Genomic DNA, 16,949 nt, shown 5'->3' with positions numbered 1-16,949 from the left:
AACAAAAAAATAACCAAAACTTGACTTAGAATTTATTACGTCACAGATTTTGTGCAGAATGGAACTCATTTCGGCACTCATGTGGGCAGCAGAGACCCAAGCACTTAAGCCATCATCTGCTGCCTCCCAGGGTGTGAATTAGCAGGATGCTGGGCTGTGGAAGAGTAGGGACTTGAATCAGGCCCTCTGATATGGGATGTGGGCATCCCAAGAGGTGTCCTAACCACACTGCCAAACACCAGCTCCTTTCTTCCTATTTAAATGTGAAGGTATTACCCAGTTGTTTCACTTTTAATTATTATATGAACTTATTAACCCCTTTTTCCTAATCACACATTTCCTTAAAATAACAAAAACGTGGACTAGTGATACAAACTAGGAATTGTAGGTAACCTAGGTCTAGATAATTTCCTAATCATAGTCTGAGAAAAAGGGCACTGAGAAAAGTGGACTTTTACTACAGGTGTAGCCTGAATACTTCTTTTGATTGAGCAATACATACAGGGTGCTTTGTGATACTTTGGAACCTAATTTTACATTATAAACATATAGAATAACTATTAATTAGATAATATAAACATATCCAATTAGAGTATGCAGTAAGAATTTATTTCTGTATGTTCTTAGAAAGATGTTAAAATAACAATAACCAAAATTTAAAACAATGCACAGCAATCAATGAGAATTCCTCAGATCAGCACAATATTCATATTAACAATGATTCACATGTATTATTCTGTGACATTTCTATTACAGAATTATACCTTTTGTTCCTTAAATAAGTTTATCTAGAATTTTATGAATCATCTATCCAAATATGCAAACACACTTAGAATAAACTGCTTTTCTTGATACCTAATGGGTTTGTTTCATAATATAAACACATCATTCTCTTTTATCAGTTTTTATCTTGAATGATGTATGAAAGATCCAAAATCAAATTGGCTGTTTCTACAGCCACCTGGAGGCCACCAAGCTTAGCAGTCAAACAGTCCACGGTCAGGCCGCCGGCTGAGTCTGTAGCTTTTTGTGGAAGGCAGGTATCTGGTGCAACAGGATGACGTGTACTTTTTAAAAAAGACCAGCTGAGTTCTTCCTGGCTATTGTGTAACCCACAGCCACACTGTGAAAGCAAATCTGCCCAGCTGACAACAGCGGGAGAACCTGCCTGAACTGACCAACAGTGCCCATACTTCATGTCGGTGAGAGTTTCACCTCCATCATGTTCCAAAGAGCCGGCGAGAGATTCCAGAGCGCTGCAGAATGCTTCAGCAATTAGTTCCAGTTCTGTCTTAGTACATCCATCATCGCTGAGAAGGTTTTCTGGCTCGGTGTGAGTCTGAGGGTAACAAAACCATTGAAAACACAGAGCAGTTAATATAAGGACGTTTCAGAAAAATAGGACACTTGATCAGAACCTTATTCACAAAGATGCTACTTACTGTCGCATGGGTTTGTATGGGTTAGCGGGCCTAAGGTTGCAATCCCTTCACCTGCTTGGTTATAGTGAATAATGCATGCTACCAGTCAGGTTAGGAGAAAGAACGAGTCTGAGCAACTCCAGTATCCGGCTATTCGGAATGACTGCCCGGGCCTTCTGAAGACACGGAGGGCGAGGCATGACGCACATCCGAGGCTGTGATGCACACACTCGGAGGTTCCTGAAGACTAACGGCACCAATAAAGTGCTTACTGCACTCGCAAAATGTGTTTAAAACAAGAAGGCACAGGTTATTATTAAGATACCTTAAGTACAATTTTTTATGTTAAGATTTTTAAAATGAATAATTTTAAATTAAAGAAAAGTAATAAGAATTTAAACAGGATTTTTTTTTTTTTTAGTTCCATAGTTCTCAAAATTTTATCATGGAAAGTCCATGAGTAATAAAAATGAACATATTAGCACACTAATAACTGAATGATGGTTAAGAACCAGTACTCTAACAACTGAAAAACAGTGATAATTTCCTTTTTCTTAAAATGGGAGGTTTGAACTACATGAAATAATCTCTACTGCATGTTTTCCTCCATATCCTCCCTGCTGTATTGTTTCTGCAAAATCTTATTTGAATCCTTTGCTTTCTCCAGAACCTTCTATATTTACTTAATTTCACCTGCAGATTCCATTACTGTCTATTCTGAATGAATAGACTGCTGAAGACTTTGTCTTTCATAATGTGTATTCTGATAACTTTTAGTGAATGAGCTTTATCTTCTAATAGATTCTTTTTTTTATTTATTTTATTTTATTTTTTTGACAGGCAGAGTGGACAGTGAGAGAGAGAGACAGAGAGAAAGGTCTTCCTTTGCCGTTGGTTCACCCTCCAATGGCCGCCGCGGCCAGCACGCTGCGGCTGGTGTACCGCGCTGATCCTATGGCAGGAGCCAGGTGCTTATCCTGGTCTCCCATGGGGTGCAGGGCCCAAGCACTTGGGCCATCCTCCACTGCACTCCCTGGCCACAGCAGAGAGCTGGCCTGGAAGAGGGGCAACTGGGACAGAATCCGGCGCCCCGACCAGGACTAGAACCTGGTGTGCCGGCGCCACAGGTGGAGGATTAGCCTATTGAGCCACGGCGCCGGCTCTAACAGATTCTTATTTCAGAAATCATCATGGGGCATATCTATGGATGTTTACTCTTTAATATCAGTCACCTACTAGAAGCTCTGCAAAGCTCCTCTCAATAACTTTTCCTGTCTGCCCAATGAATTGACTCTGAATATATGGAAAACATTTACAGTTCTTTGTATCCATTTTCAAAAAAAAGTAGCCTGATACCAGTGAAGTAACTAATCAGCTAGAATGCACTAAACTTCTCTGACAGTTGAAGGAAATAGTTTCCCGGACCATTCAAAAATTCTATTTAGTAGAGTATATTTATCCATATTTATATCTAAAATCTGATTCCTGAATGCACTGGTAAATGAAAGTAATTATTTTCTTGATTCTCCAGAAGGTACTGAAGCATTTTGTTAGAACCCCAGCCCTTTCATTGTGAATACCAAGTGTTTCACATTTAAATCATGAGAACTCTAAAGTTCTAGTTTCAACATGCAGTGCATATGGACAGTCCTGAAAGACTGTGATCATCTGCTAAAGGATTAGATCTGCAATAATCATTGCAATGAAGGTATGACCTTATCTTTACAAGTGTTATTTTCCTCAAGTCTTTTCCAGTAAAAATAACTGATTTAGATGATGAAAAATGTAGTATTAGAAGCTCCAGGTTATTATTATTTGGCTTTATTATCATATAAAACAAGAGTTGCTGAGAATTCAATCTGGATGGGACTAACTTACTTTGTGTCTGATATATGCAGCCAGATGAGTTTCAGTACAGCCACCGCCCAACAAAACCCATGGTTCCTTGAGTGTTGACTGTAAGACATGCAGTGCTGTTTGGCATGTGAGCTGCAAAACAAAATAGCAGGCATCCACATCAGAAGGATGAAGAAATAGAAGCGTTCTCAAAGCTACACAACACACTCAAAAAGCATGACTTTAATTGCAAAAGGACACAATCTGCTTTGTCCAGGTTGTCACGTGATGAATACATTATGGAATAATAGAATGAAGAAGGCAGTTTAGCCGAAGTTTCTTTTCATGAAGCCATTTTAAATTTTCTTTCGTATATACTGCGGTCTTCAAATTGTGATTCACAAATATATGGCCTCAAAATATCTGGATTAACAAACTTTGTGGTACTTCTACTAAAAAAAAAAAATTAGGGGCAGGAGTATGGTTGAAAGGTTAAGCTGTTGCTTGAGGCACCTCCCATATTGGAGTGCCTGGGTTCGAGTCCCAGCTCTGGCTCCTGATTCTAGCTTTCTGCTAATACACCACCTGGGAAGTAGCAGGCAATGACCTAAGTAAGTCTTGAGTCCTCATCACCCATGTGGGAGACTCGGATTGAGTTCACAGCTCCTGGTTTTGGCCTAGCCGGGCCTGGCTGCTGCAGCCATTAGGGAGTGAACTTGTAGATGGAAGACCTCCATCTTTCTTTGCATCTCTGCTCTCAAATAAATAAATAAGAACTAAAGAAAAAAATTATTTCAGTCTAAATACATTATTTGTATAAATGCTACAGCATATATTTCAAACTGATAAAACATTTACAACCAAGCACTAAAAAAACAGACAAACTTTCAATATTCACCAAAGATATATCTTTAAATGAAATGAATTTTCAGACTTGTGACTGTAGATCATAGATTATCATTTCCCTTATATAAAAGCTGTATGTGTTACTGCTGGCAGAGAACAACAAACTCCACTAAGAGTTAAATGATCAGTATTGACTTGGGGAGCTCACTCTGTTTTTTTAATTAAAGATTTTTTATTTGATAGGCAGAGTTAGAGAGAAACGCAGAGACCAAGAGTCTTCCATCTACTGGTTCACTCCCCAAAATGGCCACAATGGCTGGGGCTGGGCCAGGTCAAGGCCAGGAGCTTCTTCCTGGTCTCTGTTGTGGGTACAGAGGCCCAAGTACTTGGACCATCCTCTGCTGCCTTCTCAGGTGCATTAGCAGGGAGCTGGATCAGAAATGGAGCAGCTGGGACTTGAACTGTTGCCCATATGGGATGTTGTTGCTGCAGGCATTGATTTAACCTGCTATGCCACAGTGCCCACAAAGGGAGCTCAGCTTCTAATTGAATAATTCATACATTAGCATCAAAGACTACATAATTTAAAATAATTTCTCAAATTTACCTGTAAAGGACCTTTTAGGTTACTTGTAAATGGTAGAAATAATAAATGACCATTCATGCAGAGTCTACTATGTCACAATTAAACTTTTACTGTGACTTTGCTTCTTTCATTTTTGTTTTTGCTTTCTATGCAACCCATGGAGGTCATGGGGAGAAAAAAAAAAGCAAGTCTCACTAATGTGGAAAACACTGGGGCTGGTGTGTGGCACAGCTGGTTAAGGCCACTTGCAATGCCAGCATCCCATCTGAATGACGGTTCAAGTCCTGGCTGCTCCTTTTCCAATCTGGCTCCCTGCTGGTGCACCTGGAAAAGTAGCAGACAGTGGCCCAAGTGGAGACCTGAATGAAGCTCCTTGTAGGGAACCAGACCGGAGGAACCGTGCCCCTAAGATGGCGCCGACTCCCTGCTTTCGGGTTCTTCCTCATCTCAGGGAGTTCCCGCTCTTGCTCGCTCCTTCCCGCCTTAGATTTCCCGCTCTAGCTCGCTCCTTCCCGCCTTGCCACGAGATTGTCCTATCCCCGCGCTTCTAGCCTATCACCTGATTTGTGACGTGTATTGTGCATATAAACCCTTGCTACGCGGGTGTAAGGGAAGTTCCTGCCCAGAAGAGATCGAAGCTGGATCTCCTGCTTGCCGAGCAATAAAGGAACCCCGTGCAAAGTGTTCGGTCTCTGTCTCTTGCTGGACGAGGACGGCGCCGAGCAGCTGGTGGCCCGTACGGGGAGCTTCCTCTACGTTGCCCGGTAAGTAGAAGGTAAGCGAGGTCAGTCTTACCGTCTGGGCCCCGCGAGTGAGGTATATCTCGTGGTTGGAGGGTGGACGCACCCTAAGATAGCGGACGTGTTTCCCCGCTTTAAACTGAAAGAATAGCAGACTTGTTTCCCCGCTTTAAACTGAAAGAATAGCAGACTTGTTCCCCCGCTTTAAACTGAAAATAAGATAGCGGACGTGTCTTCCCGCTTTAAACTGAAAATGGGAAATTCATCTAGCCATTCAATGTTGCTTAATCCGTTAAAAGCATTATTGCGTAGCAAAGGGATTAAGGTTTCTAAGACCACACTTGTCAGGTTCCTTGGAAGTGTTGATTTCTTTGCGCCGTGGCTCACCCACGAGGGCCAAATAACTCTTGAGTCTTGGGAGAAATTAGGAAAGGATCTCCGGCGCACAGTTAACGATCCCCAGGAACCCGATATCGACCCCGTTGTTCTCCCCTTATGGGAACTACTGCGGGCGTGCCTCCAAGAGGAGAGGTCGGTGGGAGCGGACCGCCCGACTCTTACGGCGGTTCGCGAGGCTCTCGAGAAAGTTCGTTCTCAGAGCTCGGACGGCGCCCGGGACCTCATACAATTTAAGGACACGGGATGCCAGACTTCCTCACTGGCCTCAGGCTCCGAATGTGGCTCCGCCTCCTCTGAGTCTGAGGGGGAAGGGGACGGCGATCCTAAATCCCCGCCTCCTACGTATGCGCAGCTGCGGCAAAAGTTAAAAGATGCCTGTTTACGCCCTCTAGTGCCTACGGCTCCTCCTATCGATGTCGTGCCCGCCCATCAGATTAAAGACGCAGCGCCTCCTACTGGCGGTCATGTAGGCGTGCCTCAGCCCCATCTAACACCCGTGCCGCCATGGCCATTAAACGTCCCAAATGTGCCACCTTTTTCAGGCAGACAGTTTCATCAACAAGCCTGGAAACAGTTGCGAACTGGCGCTCCCGCTGCCCCCGCTCAGGCTTACCCTGTTTTGGCTTTGGGCACGCGAGAGGCCCGGCACGAACCATTGGACATGACAGTATTAAAACAACTTAAGGCTGCGGTCCATGACTATGGACCCACAGCCCCATTCACATTGTCACTCCTTGAATCAGTCGGCCAGTCCATTTTAACACCTAGCGACTGGACCCAATTGGCTCGGGCCTGTTTAAGTCCAGGCGGCTTTCTTTTGTGGCAATCTATGAATACAGAGTGCTGTCATGACCAGACAGATGAAAATGCTGAGGACGGCCACCCTACGTGGAATGCTGATATGCTTTTAGGGCGTGGACCTTATCAGGCTGACCAGACCCAATTCCCTAGACAAGTATACAGGCAAATTTCCAACTGTGCCCAACGTGCGTGGAGGCAGGCGTCCAATCCAAGTGACTCAGCTAGCCACCTCACCAAGATCGTTCAGGGCACGGCCGAACCCTTCGCTAATTTTGTCGCTCGCATACTTGAGGCTGCGTCGCGTATTTTCCCTTCCGAGGTTGACGTTCAGCCACTGGTCAAACAAATTATTTTTGAGCAGGCTAATAAAGAGTGCAAAAACATTCTTCGACAATATAGACATAAATCTCTGGACTCCTGGTTAAAATACTGCAGAGATACCGGTGGGCCACTTACTAATGCGGGCCTAGCTGCAATGCTGGCAAAAGTCAAAGAAAACAGTCCAAAATCTAAATCGACCCGACCCCCCATATCTTCAGGACTTTGCTTCCAATGTCATCAACCGGGTCACAGAAAACGCGATTGCCCCAATCTCAGCCATGGGTATTCCACGGCACAGCCTTCAGGCATAGAGCCTTGTCGCCGTTGCCACAAGGGCCCTCATAGGGCAGAGGTATGCCGTTCTGCTTTCGATATCGATGGCAACCCACTTACAGGTAGCGCCCAGGGGCCAAAAAACGGCCAGAGGGGGCTCCCCAACCCAGCGAGGAGCCCCCAAAATCAAATCTACTCTCAGGTTCCACCTCCCGTGTCTGCGCTACACCCAGTGCACCCTCAGCCCGTGCCACTCACGGGTCCGCAGGCCTGGACCTCCGCGCCACCTCCCCTCTCCTCTTAACTCCGGAGATGGGGGTACAATTAGTAGAGAGCGACTGCTCCGGTCCTCTGCCCCCGGATTCGGTTGGATTAGTGTTGGGTCGGTCCTCCGCCGCCCTCCGAGGGCTAGCTGTGATCCCCGGGGTAGTTGACTCTGATTTCACTGGTAAAGTAAAGATCATGGTTCAGGCCCCTCAGGGACCTTTAGTAATCAATCCTGGAGACCGTATCGCACAAATGTTATTACTGCCCAGTCTTCACTCTTTAATCCCAGCTAAAAACCACGTTCGCGGCGCTGGTAACTTTGGGTCCTCTGGCATTAATTTTACCGGCTTACATATGCTTTTAAATAAACGTCCCACTTTAGTGTTGCAGATTAATGGCAAGGACATTAAGGGACTTTTAGACACAGGAGCCGACAAATCCATTATAGCAACAAAGGACTGGCCTAGTACATGGCCTACAAATGTGGCGGAACAAACCTTACAAGGACTTGGTTTTGCTCATTTCCCAAAAATCAGTGCAGCCTTGTTGTCATGGCAGGATAGCGAGGGTCATAGAGGACAGTTTTCTCCATTCATTTTACCTCTACCCATTTCCCTTTGGGGGAGAGACGTCCTGGCCGAAATGGATGTTGCTTTGGTCACCACTTCCCCTGCAGTACGATCTATGCTACAAAATATGGGTTACGTCCCAGGCAAGGGACTCGGTGTCCAGCTCCAGGGCCACCCTTCCCCCATTAAACCAAAACAAAGACCAAGTAAAGTTGGCCTGGGTTTTTCCTAGGGGTCACTGTTTCGCCTCCTAAACCAGTGGAGCCTTTACCCATCTCGTGGCTAACGGACGTACCCGTCTGGGTTCCACAGTGGCCCCTATCTCAGGAGAAACTGGAGGCAGTCAACACTCTGGTCTTGGAGCAGGTCAACGCTGGTCATTTGATCCCATCCACCTCTCCATGGAATACGCCTATTTTTGCCATCCGCAAAAAATTAGGTCAATGGAGACTCTTACATGATCTTAGGGCAGTCAACGCACAGATGCAGCCTATGGGCCCTGTGCAACGTGGTCTTCCTCTGCTTTCGGCACTTCCCAACCAATGGCCTGTTATTGTAATAGATCTTAAGGATTGTTTCTTTTCCATTCCATTGGACAAAAAGGATACCCCACGTTTTGCTTTTACTGTCCCCACCCAGAACCAGGAACAACCGGACAAGCGTTGGGAGTGGACAGTCTTGCCTCAGGGTATGACTAATAGCCCCACCATGTGTCAAGTCTATGTAGCCCAAGTACTAAAACCTCTTAGAGACCGATATTCCGACTACAGGTGCCTACATTATATGGACAACCTACTGTGTGCAGCCCCCACAGCAGAGAGGCTCCTGGCCTTATACAGTACACTCCAACAAGTGCTGGAAGGGGCAGGGCTGCATATTGCACCTAATAAGGTGCAATTGTCGTCTGTAGTTTCTTATCTTGGGGCTATAGTCGCCCCTACTCAAATTAAACCTCAAAAAATTCAAATAAAAATCAATGCTATCTCCACTCTAAATGACTTACAAAAACTTTTAGGGGATATCAATTGGATTAGGCACTACCTTAACATTCCTAATGCTGCATTGCAGCCCCTCTTTAATATACTTAAAGGAGACCCGGATCTTGCTTCCCCCCGAACCTTCACCTCTGAGGCCAAACAAGCACTGTCAATTGTCAACAATGCCCTTAGTAAAGCTGCCCTAAAACGTTGGGACCCTGCGGGAGACCTTACTCTTTGGGTCCTCGACACCCTTAAACAGCCCACCGCGGTCCTATGGCAGGATGGGCCTCTCCTCTGGATCCATCCCTCAATGTCATCTACTAGATCTATTAGTTACTATCCCGTGGCAGTGGCGGAGATAACTCTCCTAGCCATTCAGAGGGCTATCCAACATTTTGGACGCGAACCATCCACCATTGTTGTCCCCTATTCCATGGAACAGGTACGTGTGCTAATCGCTTGTACTGATGCTTGGGCGGTTTTAGTCTGCTCCACTTCCGCAACTATTACAAACAAAACACCCTCTGATCCTTTGCTAACCTTTGTTCAGTCTCACCCAGTTATTTTTCCAAAGTCCACATCCCAAAAGCCCTTACAGGGAGCCCCAGTAGTGTATACCGACGGTTCTAAAACAGGAGTCGGTGCATATGTTGTTTCAGGATCTGTGCCAAAAACATTCCAATTCGCTACTAACTCCCCCCAGGTAACTGAACTTCTTATAGTTAACCAAGTCTTCTCTGATTTCCCCGGACCTGTCAATATTGTGTCTGATTCACGCTATGTGGTTAATTCTGTGTCTATCCTTGAGGCCGCAGGACTAGTCAATTCTTCATCCTCCGTAGCGACAGTTTTCCTCACCCTGCAAAAATCTATTTGAAATCGGTCTGCTCCTTTCTTTATTACTCATATTAGAGCTCATTCTTCCTTACCTGGACCCATGACCACAGGCAATGCTATAGCTGATCAAGCCACACGCCCCATTTGGATACTCCAATTTTCTTCCCCAAAAGAGCAGGCTATCCAGTTTCATTCAGAGTTCCATGTAAACGCAAAAACCCTTGCCGCCAAATTCGGTCTTTCTCGTGCTGCCGCTCGCGATATTGTTCGCCATTGTGCCGCATGCCCTACTTTAACCCCTGTGCCTTCGGTGGGGGTTAATCCCCGAGGATTACTACCAGGACATATCTGACAGATGGATGTCACCCACATATCCGAGTTTGGGACCTTAAAGTATGTTCATGTGTCAGTTGACACCTGTTCCCAAGTAATTTTTGCTTCTCTGGAGACGGGTGAGCGTACCACCCATGTCATTAATCACTGCCTTGCTGCATGGACAGCCTGGGACAAACCAAAAACTTTAAAAACAGATAATGGTCCTACATACACAAGTAAATCATTCCAAGATTTCTACACCCGTATGCAGGTACAACATAAAACTAAAATCCCTTGTAACCCTCAGGGACAGGCCATAATTAAAAGGGCTCATCAAACCCTCAAGGCTTTTCTCTTAAAACAAAAGGAGGGAATTGCCACGGGCAAAACCCCTCAAATGCGCCTCTCCCTTGCACTGTTTACTATAAACTTTTTGAATTTGACAGATCATTCTATGTCCCCCGCTGAGAGACACATGTTAAAGGAGCCATCTTCACGAGGCTATGTCCGTTGAAAAGATGTCCTCACGGGAAAGTGGTACGGCCCGGATCCGGTATTATGCTGGAACCGAGGCGCGGTCTGTGTCTTCCCACAGAAATCTGGAAGAAAACCTCTCTGGATACCGGAAAGATTGGTCAGAAAAACAGCCCCGCCGCCGCAAGATACACCTCTATCACCTACGGACGACATCTCCCCCGAGATAACCGAGATTACCACGCTCTCACAGGACGACAAATTGCAACAAAACAACGAGACGTGAGATGCACCCCTTCCGCTTCTTCATACTGGCAGCGGCTTTGCTCCCTGGCTCTTATGCGGGCTTTAACTCCAACCCCACTGCTTTACTGCAGAACGTAGGCAACCCTTGCGACTGCAAGGGGGGGACCAGCAACACCGTACTGCAGCGTACTCACATCGCCACAGCTGATTGTGGGGACAAAACTGCATATCTGCCCCTCCAGGGGATCCCCGGCCTACCACGCGGCTACATATGTGTGCCCAAACCCCGCGTTTCTGATCCCCATAGCAAAAACCACTCCTGTCCTTGCTCGACCTTTCAAAAATCCATACACAGCTCTTGCGATTCCTCATACTTCCAATGCACTTCTGGCGGTCAGTCGTACTATGCCACCCAGTTACAAAGTACTCACAGGTCCTCTAGTCCTGACCATTTGCCACAGGTAGTCCATTCATCCCCCTACCTCTCAGCCCCCTGTGTTGGTACGCCTGGACAGTGGGCGTGCTGGCGCACTACGGCACCCGTGCATATCTCTGATGGCGGAGGCCCACAGGACCAGCTCCGCCACCAACAGCTAACAAAGCGATTAAAACCCTCGTCCCCCCATCCCTACTCACGCCTCACATATGGACAATGCCTCCATCAGGCACACACCTTCCTCAAGTTGTCTTGTTCCCCCTCTCATTCATTGGGCTGTATCACCCATCCCTGACGGGGAGCGAAAACTGGGTATGCGAGACCAAAGGTACTGCAGCAGGAGTCCACCCGGGGGTTCCGGGGGTCCTGGGAGAGCATATGCATATGCATGCAGGTTCAATTCCCAGCCTGCCCCAACAAAAGGAAATAAAAACTGATCCCTAACGGAGACATCAGGGGTTGTGGCCAGGCCCTTAAAGTTCCGTAACTAACGGATCACAAGCACGCTGGGTATGCACCTCTACTCTCTGCCTAGTAAATATTCTCCCGGCCCTCATGAGCCAGGGCCGTCGGGGATGTGATTTGTGCAAAAACAAAAGGAGGGAGATGTAGGGAACCAGACCGGAGGAACCGTGCCCCTAAGATGGCGCCGACTCCCTGCTTCCGGGTTCTTCCTCATCTCAGGGAGTTCCCGCTCTTGCTCGCTCCTTCCCGCCTTAGATTTCCCGCTCTAGCTCGCTCCTTCCCGCCTTGCCACGAGATTGTCCTATCCCCGCGCTTCTAGCCTATCACCTGATTTGTGACGTGTATTGTGCATATAAACCCTTGCTACGCGGGTGTAAGGGAAGTTCCTGCCCAGAAGAGATCGAAGCTGGATCTCCTGCTTGCCGAGCAATAAAGGAACCCCGTGCAAAGTGTTCGGTCTCTGTCTCTTGCTGGACGAGGACGGCGCCGAGCAGCTCCTGGCTTGTCTGGCCCGGCCCTGGCCGTTGCAGCCACTTGTGGGAGTGAACAAGTAGATACAAGATCTCTTTCTCCCTATCTGTCTCTAAGTTTGCTTTTCAAATAAAATAAATCTTTAAAAAAAAAATCAAATTAACAGTACCTGTTGAGTACCCACCGAGTCCCTGCCCTGCCTCAGCCCCTGGCTATGAACTTGGAGCTCACTGCCTACCTTCAGCTCATCCCAGGCAGTGTCGTTTCTGTTGCAGAGAAGCAAGCTGCAGATAGATGCTTCACTGGGAATTAGATGAAGAAAGTGCTTGGAGCCACACTGTGCAGGGCACACATTTTTCACACTCCCATAACTACTGGAAGACACTGAATCTAGGGAACCAATAGGCTGTGTTCCTGTTTATTAAAGTTTAGAAAACAAAATATATAAGTGAAGGTGAAGCAAACAATTCAAACTGTCATGTTTATACCTAATCAATATAAAACTCCCACACGCATACTATGGAAAATATGAAATACAGATTAAAGAAATAACAAAATGCATCTTCTTAGTCCTCTGAATTAAGTACTATTCTGCTATTAAAATGATATATAAATAAAGAAAGGGAAAAAGGCCTCTTTCACCATCTGTGAGAAGCTGTTTTGCACTCTCTTCCCAGAGAAAGATAAGACACAATTCTACATATTTCCAGAGTGTCCAGAGACTCTGAAAGCCCAGTCAGGGATCAGAGGCCCCAAATTTAGAGCCTCACTAATCTGGAAAAAGGGCAGTAAAAGGGGAAACTGCCATGTTTTTAAGAAATTAATATTTTTCAAATGAAGCTATCCAAGTATTTGTGTAGTTGAATTCATTTGGGACTCCAGTAAACATTAAAATTCTTTTTGTCTAGTACTGTATGTGAATAGCTACCTACATTTTGCCAAATCAAATATGACATACATATTTCACTTTGCTGTTCTTTGACATACTATGTATTTTGCCCTCTTATCTGTACAGGTAAAATAATACATTTATAAATCACAAATTCATTTAAAAAAAAGTGAATAAAAGAAGTTAGGATGACTTAATTGTTTCCAAAATCCCTAGATGTAGTGGAAATTTTATTAGCAAAGAAACCTACACCAAACTAATGCAGGAAATCAATAGCGCTAGTTTACAGGCTAACGATGAAAACTGTTAACTGCGCAATTCACCACTTTGGGCCAGATTTCTTTCAAGCTAATGGGGTTAAGATGACTAAAAACTCCTCTAGCTAAAAAAAAAAAAAAAAAAAAAAAATCACTGGACAGCTTCATTTGTTAATTCTCTCCTTTTTTTCTGAAACCTTCAAGAACACAGAATACTTTAGCATGACCTAAGATTTAGAGAGGGGTGGGTATCTGGTTAAGATGCTGCCTGAAATACCGGCATCTCCCATTGGACGGCTTGGGTTTTAGCCCCGTTCCACTGTTCTGTTATGGAGCATTGTGGGGGCAGTAAGGTGGAAGATCTGTTTCTCCAATAATGCAGTGCAGCTTCATAGGATGGAGACACTCTGGATGGAGAGGCCAGGCTTATGCTAAGCAGCCACTGACCTTGAGGTTGTTTAAGCTTTCGGGGTGGGCTTCTTCAAGTGACAGTAACATGGGGATGAGAATGTCCACCTCCTAAATAAACTGGACAAAACCAAGTGTTTCAAAAATGCTAAGCATTTCAAAAACCTGACTAATCGGGAATACCCAACCTTCACAAGCTTTAAATGGCCAATTCATGAAAACTAGTCAACACTCAAGGATGAGTCTGACCCACAATATCAACTGTAAGTTCCAAAGATTATTTCCATTATTTAATAATTTCCACTTTGACGGTCATTTGACAGTTATGGGAAGGAAGGGCAAAAACTCAAAGATTTTATGTTGATGACTTATAGTAAAACCATAGTGAATTTTAACATTGGTTTACATCTAATAACTTAAAAATTGCAATCAATGCGGAACTAAATGATCATTTTTCTGGTAAGCTGTCAATGTGGTTTAGAAGGATACTGAGAAGGGCCTCGAATCAGGAACTCTTCAGCTTCGCATTTTTCTCTGTTTTAATGTGACTATGTACTTTACATCTGCTTTTACTTCGCTGAGTTTGTGAGATACAGTGAATTTCTTGCCTGTTAATATATAATCGTGCATGTTACTAATGCAAATATTACAGTCAATTCAACAAACTCTTTGGAACACCAGGCCTGCTATGGGTGTGGAAAGTAAGATAATGATTGTGGCTCTCAAGGAGTTCAGCTGAAATACGTTCACATATGTACACACACACACACATACCCTCCCTGCCATCTGCAACATTTATAGTTAGGCCATAGAAGCACACAAGTAATTGTTGGGAGTTATAATAAAAATAAGCGGAGGGCTATTCTCATGGCAGGATTACCTTCTGAATGTAACATGATTTAAAAGCTTTGTCAATTCAAATAAAAGAATTTTGTTACAATATGAAAGAATTTATGATCATAAGGCGTTAAGACTTCTTAGTCTGTAAAATGGGTGTGCGATTATAATAGAATATGTAGTACATTTTGGGGCTAAATACATGGAAAATGGCATAATCACTCCACTTCCATTAAGGGAACAATACTCACACATGCTGAGGTGGGCGGCTTCTAGAAGTTTTAAGTTTTAAGATGTTAACCGTGACACAAACCAAGAATATCTTGGCTCAGAAAGAGAGTGTGATTTACTAGCTGTAAGGGGCACAAGCCCAGAGTAACTTTTACCTGTCACTTTGCACAGGGGTTCCATTAGAGTCCCACCAACTCTGTCTATGGCAATGACGCGGTGTGTACTGAGGAACTGTTTCAGGGAGGGGTGAATGACTTTCTGGCACAGAACCAGATCCACGTGGTCACTCACTAGCTGCCTTCCTAGCCTAAGCAGCTGGTCCAGGACTGCATTTTCAAGAGAAACCCCGCGACTGACCATCACAGTTCCTTCTCCAGTGTCAGAAAAGTCTCCAGATAAGGACATGCCAAAAAGAGCCACCTTCAGGACGTCAGCTTTTTTGAAAGGCAAGAGCCTCACAAACTGAATTTCTGACATTTCAATGAGTATTCCAGGTAACACAATAGAATCCATTACTCTTTGACCTTTCAAAGGTACGATTATGGTCTTTCCTAAAATGATGTGGTCTTCGGTGTTTTCTGGAATGGTGAACAAAAAGGCTCTCAGGATCAAAGCACTGATGTGATCTATCTCCTTTCTGGTGAGCATACAGGCAGGTTTACTTGTTAGTATACTGCGCACCAAACAAAGGAGGATCCGACTACTACTGAAGTCCACTGGGATCCGGCAACCACAGGCCTCTGACTTGAGGTAATCAGTGCAGAGACTCAAGAGATGCTTATTTAACCTAATGACAGCGGCGGGGGTCAAGGCTAGCCTTTGAACATTTTCAATCAGGTTGCAGCAGAGAATGGCTGTGAATAAGCCGCAGTCGCCGAAGCACGCCGCCTGATTCTGCACAGAGGCTGTCAGTATCTTTAATACAGGGTGAGTGACTGAGAGATTGCTGAGCAGGGCCCAGGACTGTGAAGTTGTCCTCACATAACCTCCAAGGCCATTGTGCAGCTGCTTCAGCCTCCCGGAGGGGCCGTAGCATGATGTCACGATGCCTTTCAAGACAGAAAGTGCGGCCCTGACTCTCTCGCTCGTCAGTGGTTCACTTTCACACAATGATGGCTTCTTAGCTTCTAAACGAGACATGTCACTTTAGGTGGTAAATTATACAGACAGCTTTTATTTTACTAACCATACTTTTCAATTTATTGCAAGGCCATGTATGTTTATATTAAAAAATAAACTGTTCCTTGGGAGTGAAAGTCTGAATATGTAGCATTGAGGCTAGAAAATGAAAAGGTTCTATGATTATGAAACTGATAGGCACGGATAATGACTTAATGACATGTTGGTGATTCCACATATTTATTTTACTTCATTCTTCAGTGCTCTTCTATTTGCTTCCAGACTGAGACTTTACAGACTGTTTTGCAGCCCTCTGTATAAAGTACGTTCCAAGATGGACACCTATGAAAGACACGCCAGCTACAAGAAGCCAGTTCTTTCGGATCCAGCTGGTGTTTCTCATCTCTTCTTTCAATATCAAGCTCAAATTCAAAGCTGCTACCTTCTATAAGAAATAAAAATAAGACATTTTAGAGGACTAATTCTAAAATATTTTGTAAACTATACTTGTAACTTATTTTAGTGCTGTTCTTTTTTTAAGGAACTACTAAGGGGCACAAGCCTCCATAAAATAAGAAAGGTTAACCAACCTAGACTTAATATCCCTTTATTCTTCAATGGAGCCTCCCTATAAGAAAAAGTGGTTAGGAGCTAGTGTTGTGGCACAATAGGCTGAGCCACTGCCTGTGATGACAACGTCTCTTATGAGTGCTGGTTTGAGTCTGGCTACTCCATTTCCAACTAGCTCTCTGCTAATAGTCTGGGAAAGCATCAGAAGATGGCCCAACTACATGGGCCCCTGCCACCCATAGAAGAGACTCAGATGGAGTTCTGGCAGCTGGCTTCCACTTGGCCTAGCCCTAGCTGGGGAGTGAACCAGCAGACAGAATATCAGTCTCTGTCTCTTCCTCTCTCTATGCCTTAT

General features: G+C 44.9%; 2 protein-coding genes across 2 annotated transcripts; both read right to left on the bottom strand.

Moving 5' to 3' along the window:
- Window positions 1-600: 600 nt before the first annotated feature.
- On the bottom strand, window positions 601-16,045 carry MKKS (MKKS centrosomal shuttling protein). Its single transcript, XM_062203869.1, has 4 exons — window positions 15,061-16,045; window positions 12,522-12,697; window positions 3,300-3,410; window positions 601-1,339 (listed from the first exon to the last, which is right to left on the bottom strand). The coding sequence occupies exons 1-4, from the start codon at window positions 16,043-16,045 to the stop codon at window positions 899-901; spliced, it is 1,713 nt and encodes a 570-aa protein (XP_062059853.1). The 3' UTR covers window positions 601-898.
- A 14-nt stretch (window positions 16,046-16,059) lies between these two features.
- LOC133768905 (uncharacterized) lies at window positions 16,060-16,427 on the bottom strand. Its single transcript, XM_062203873.1, has one exon. It carries the CDS (start codon window positions 16,425-16,427, stop codon window positions 16,293-16,295), a length of 135 nt encoding a protein of 44 aa, XP_062059857.1. The 3' UTR covers window positions 16,060-16,292.
- Window positions 16,428-16,949: the final 522 nt, after the last annotated feature.

This window comes from Lepus europaeus, chromosome 10, assembly GCF_033115175.1.
Source record: "Lepus europaeus isolate LE1 chromosome 10, mLepTim1.pri, whole genome shotgun sequence".
Taxonomy (NCBI): domain Eukaryota; kingdom Metazoa; phylum Chordata; class Mammalia; order Lagomorpha; family Leporidae; genus Lepus; species Lepus europaeus.
This window is presented reverse-complemented; position numbering and strand designations above follow the sequence as displayed.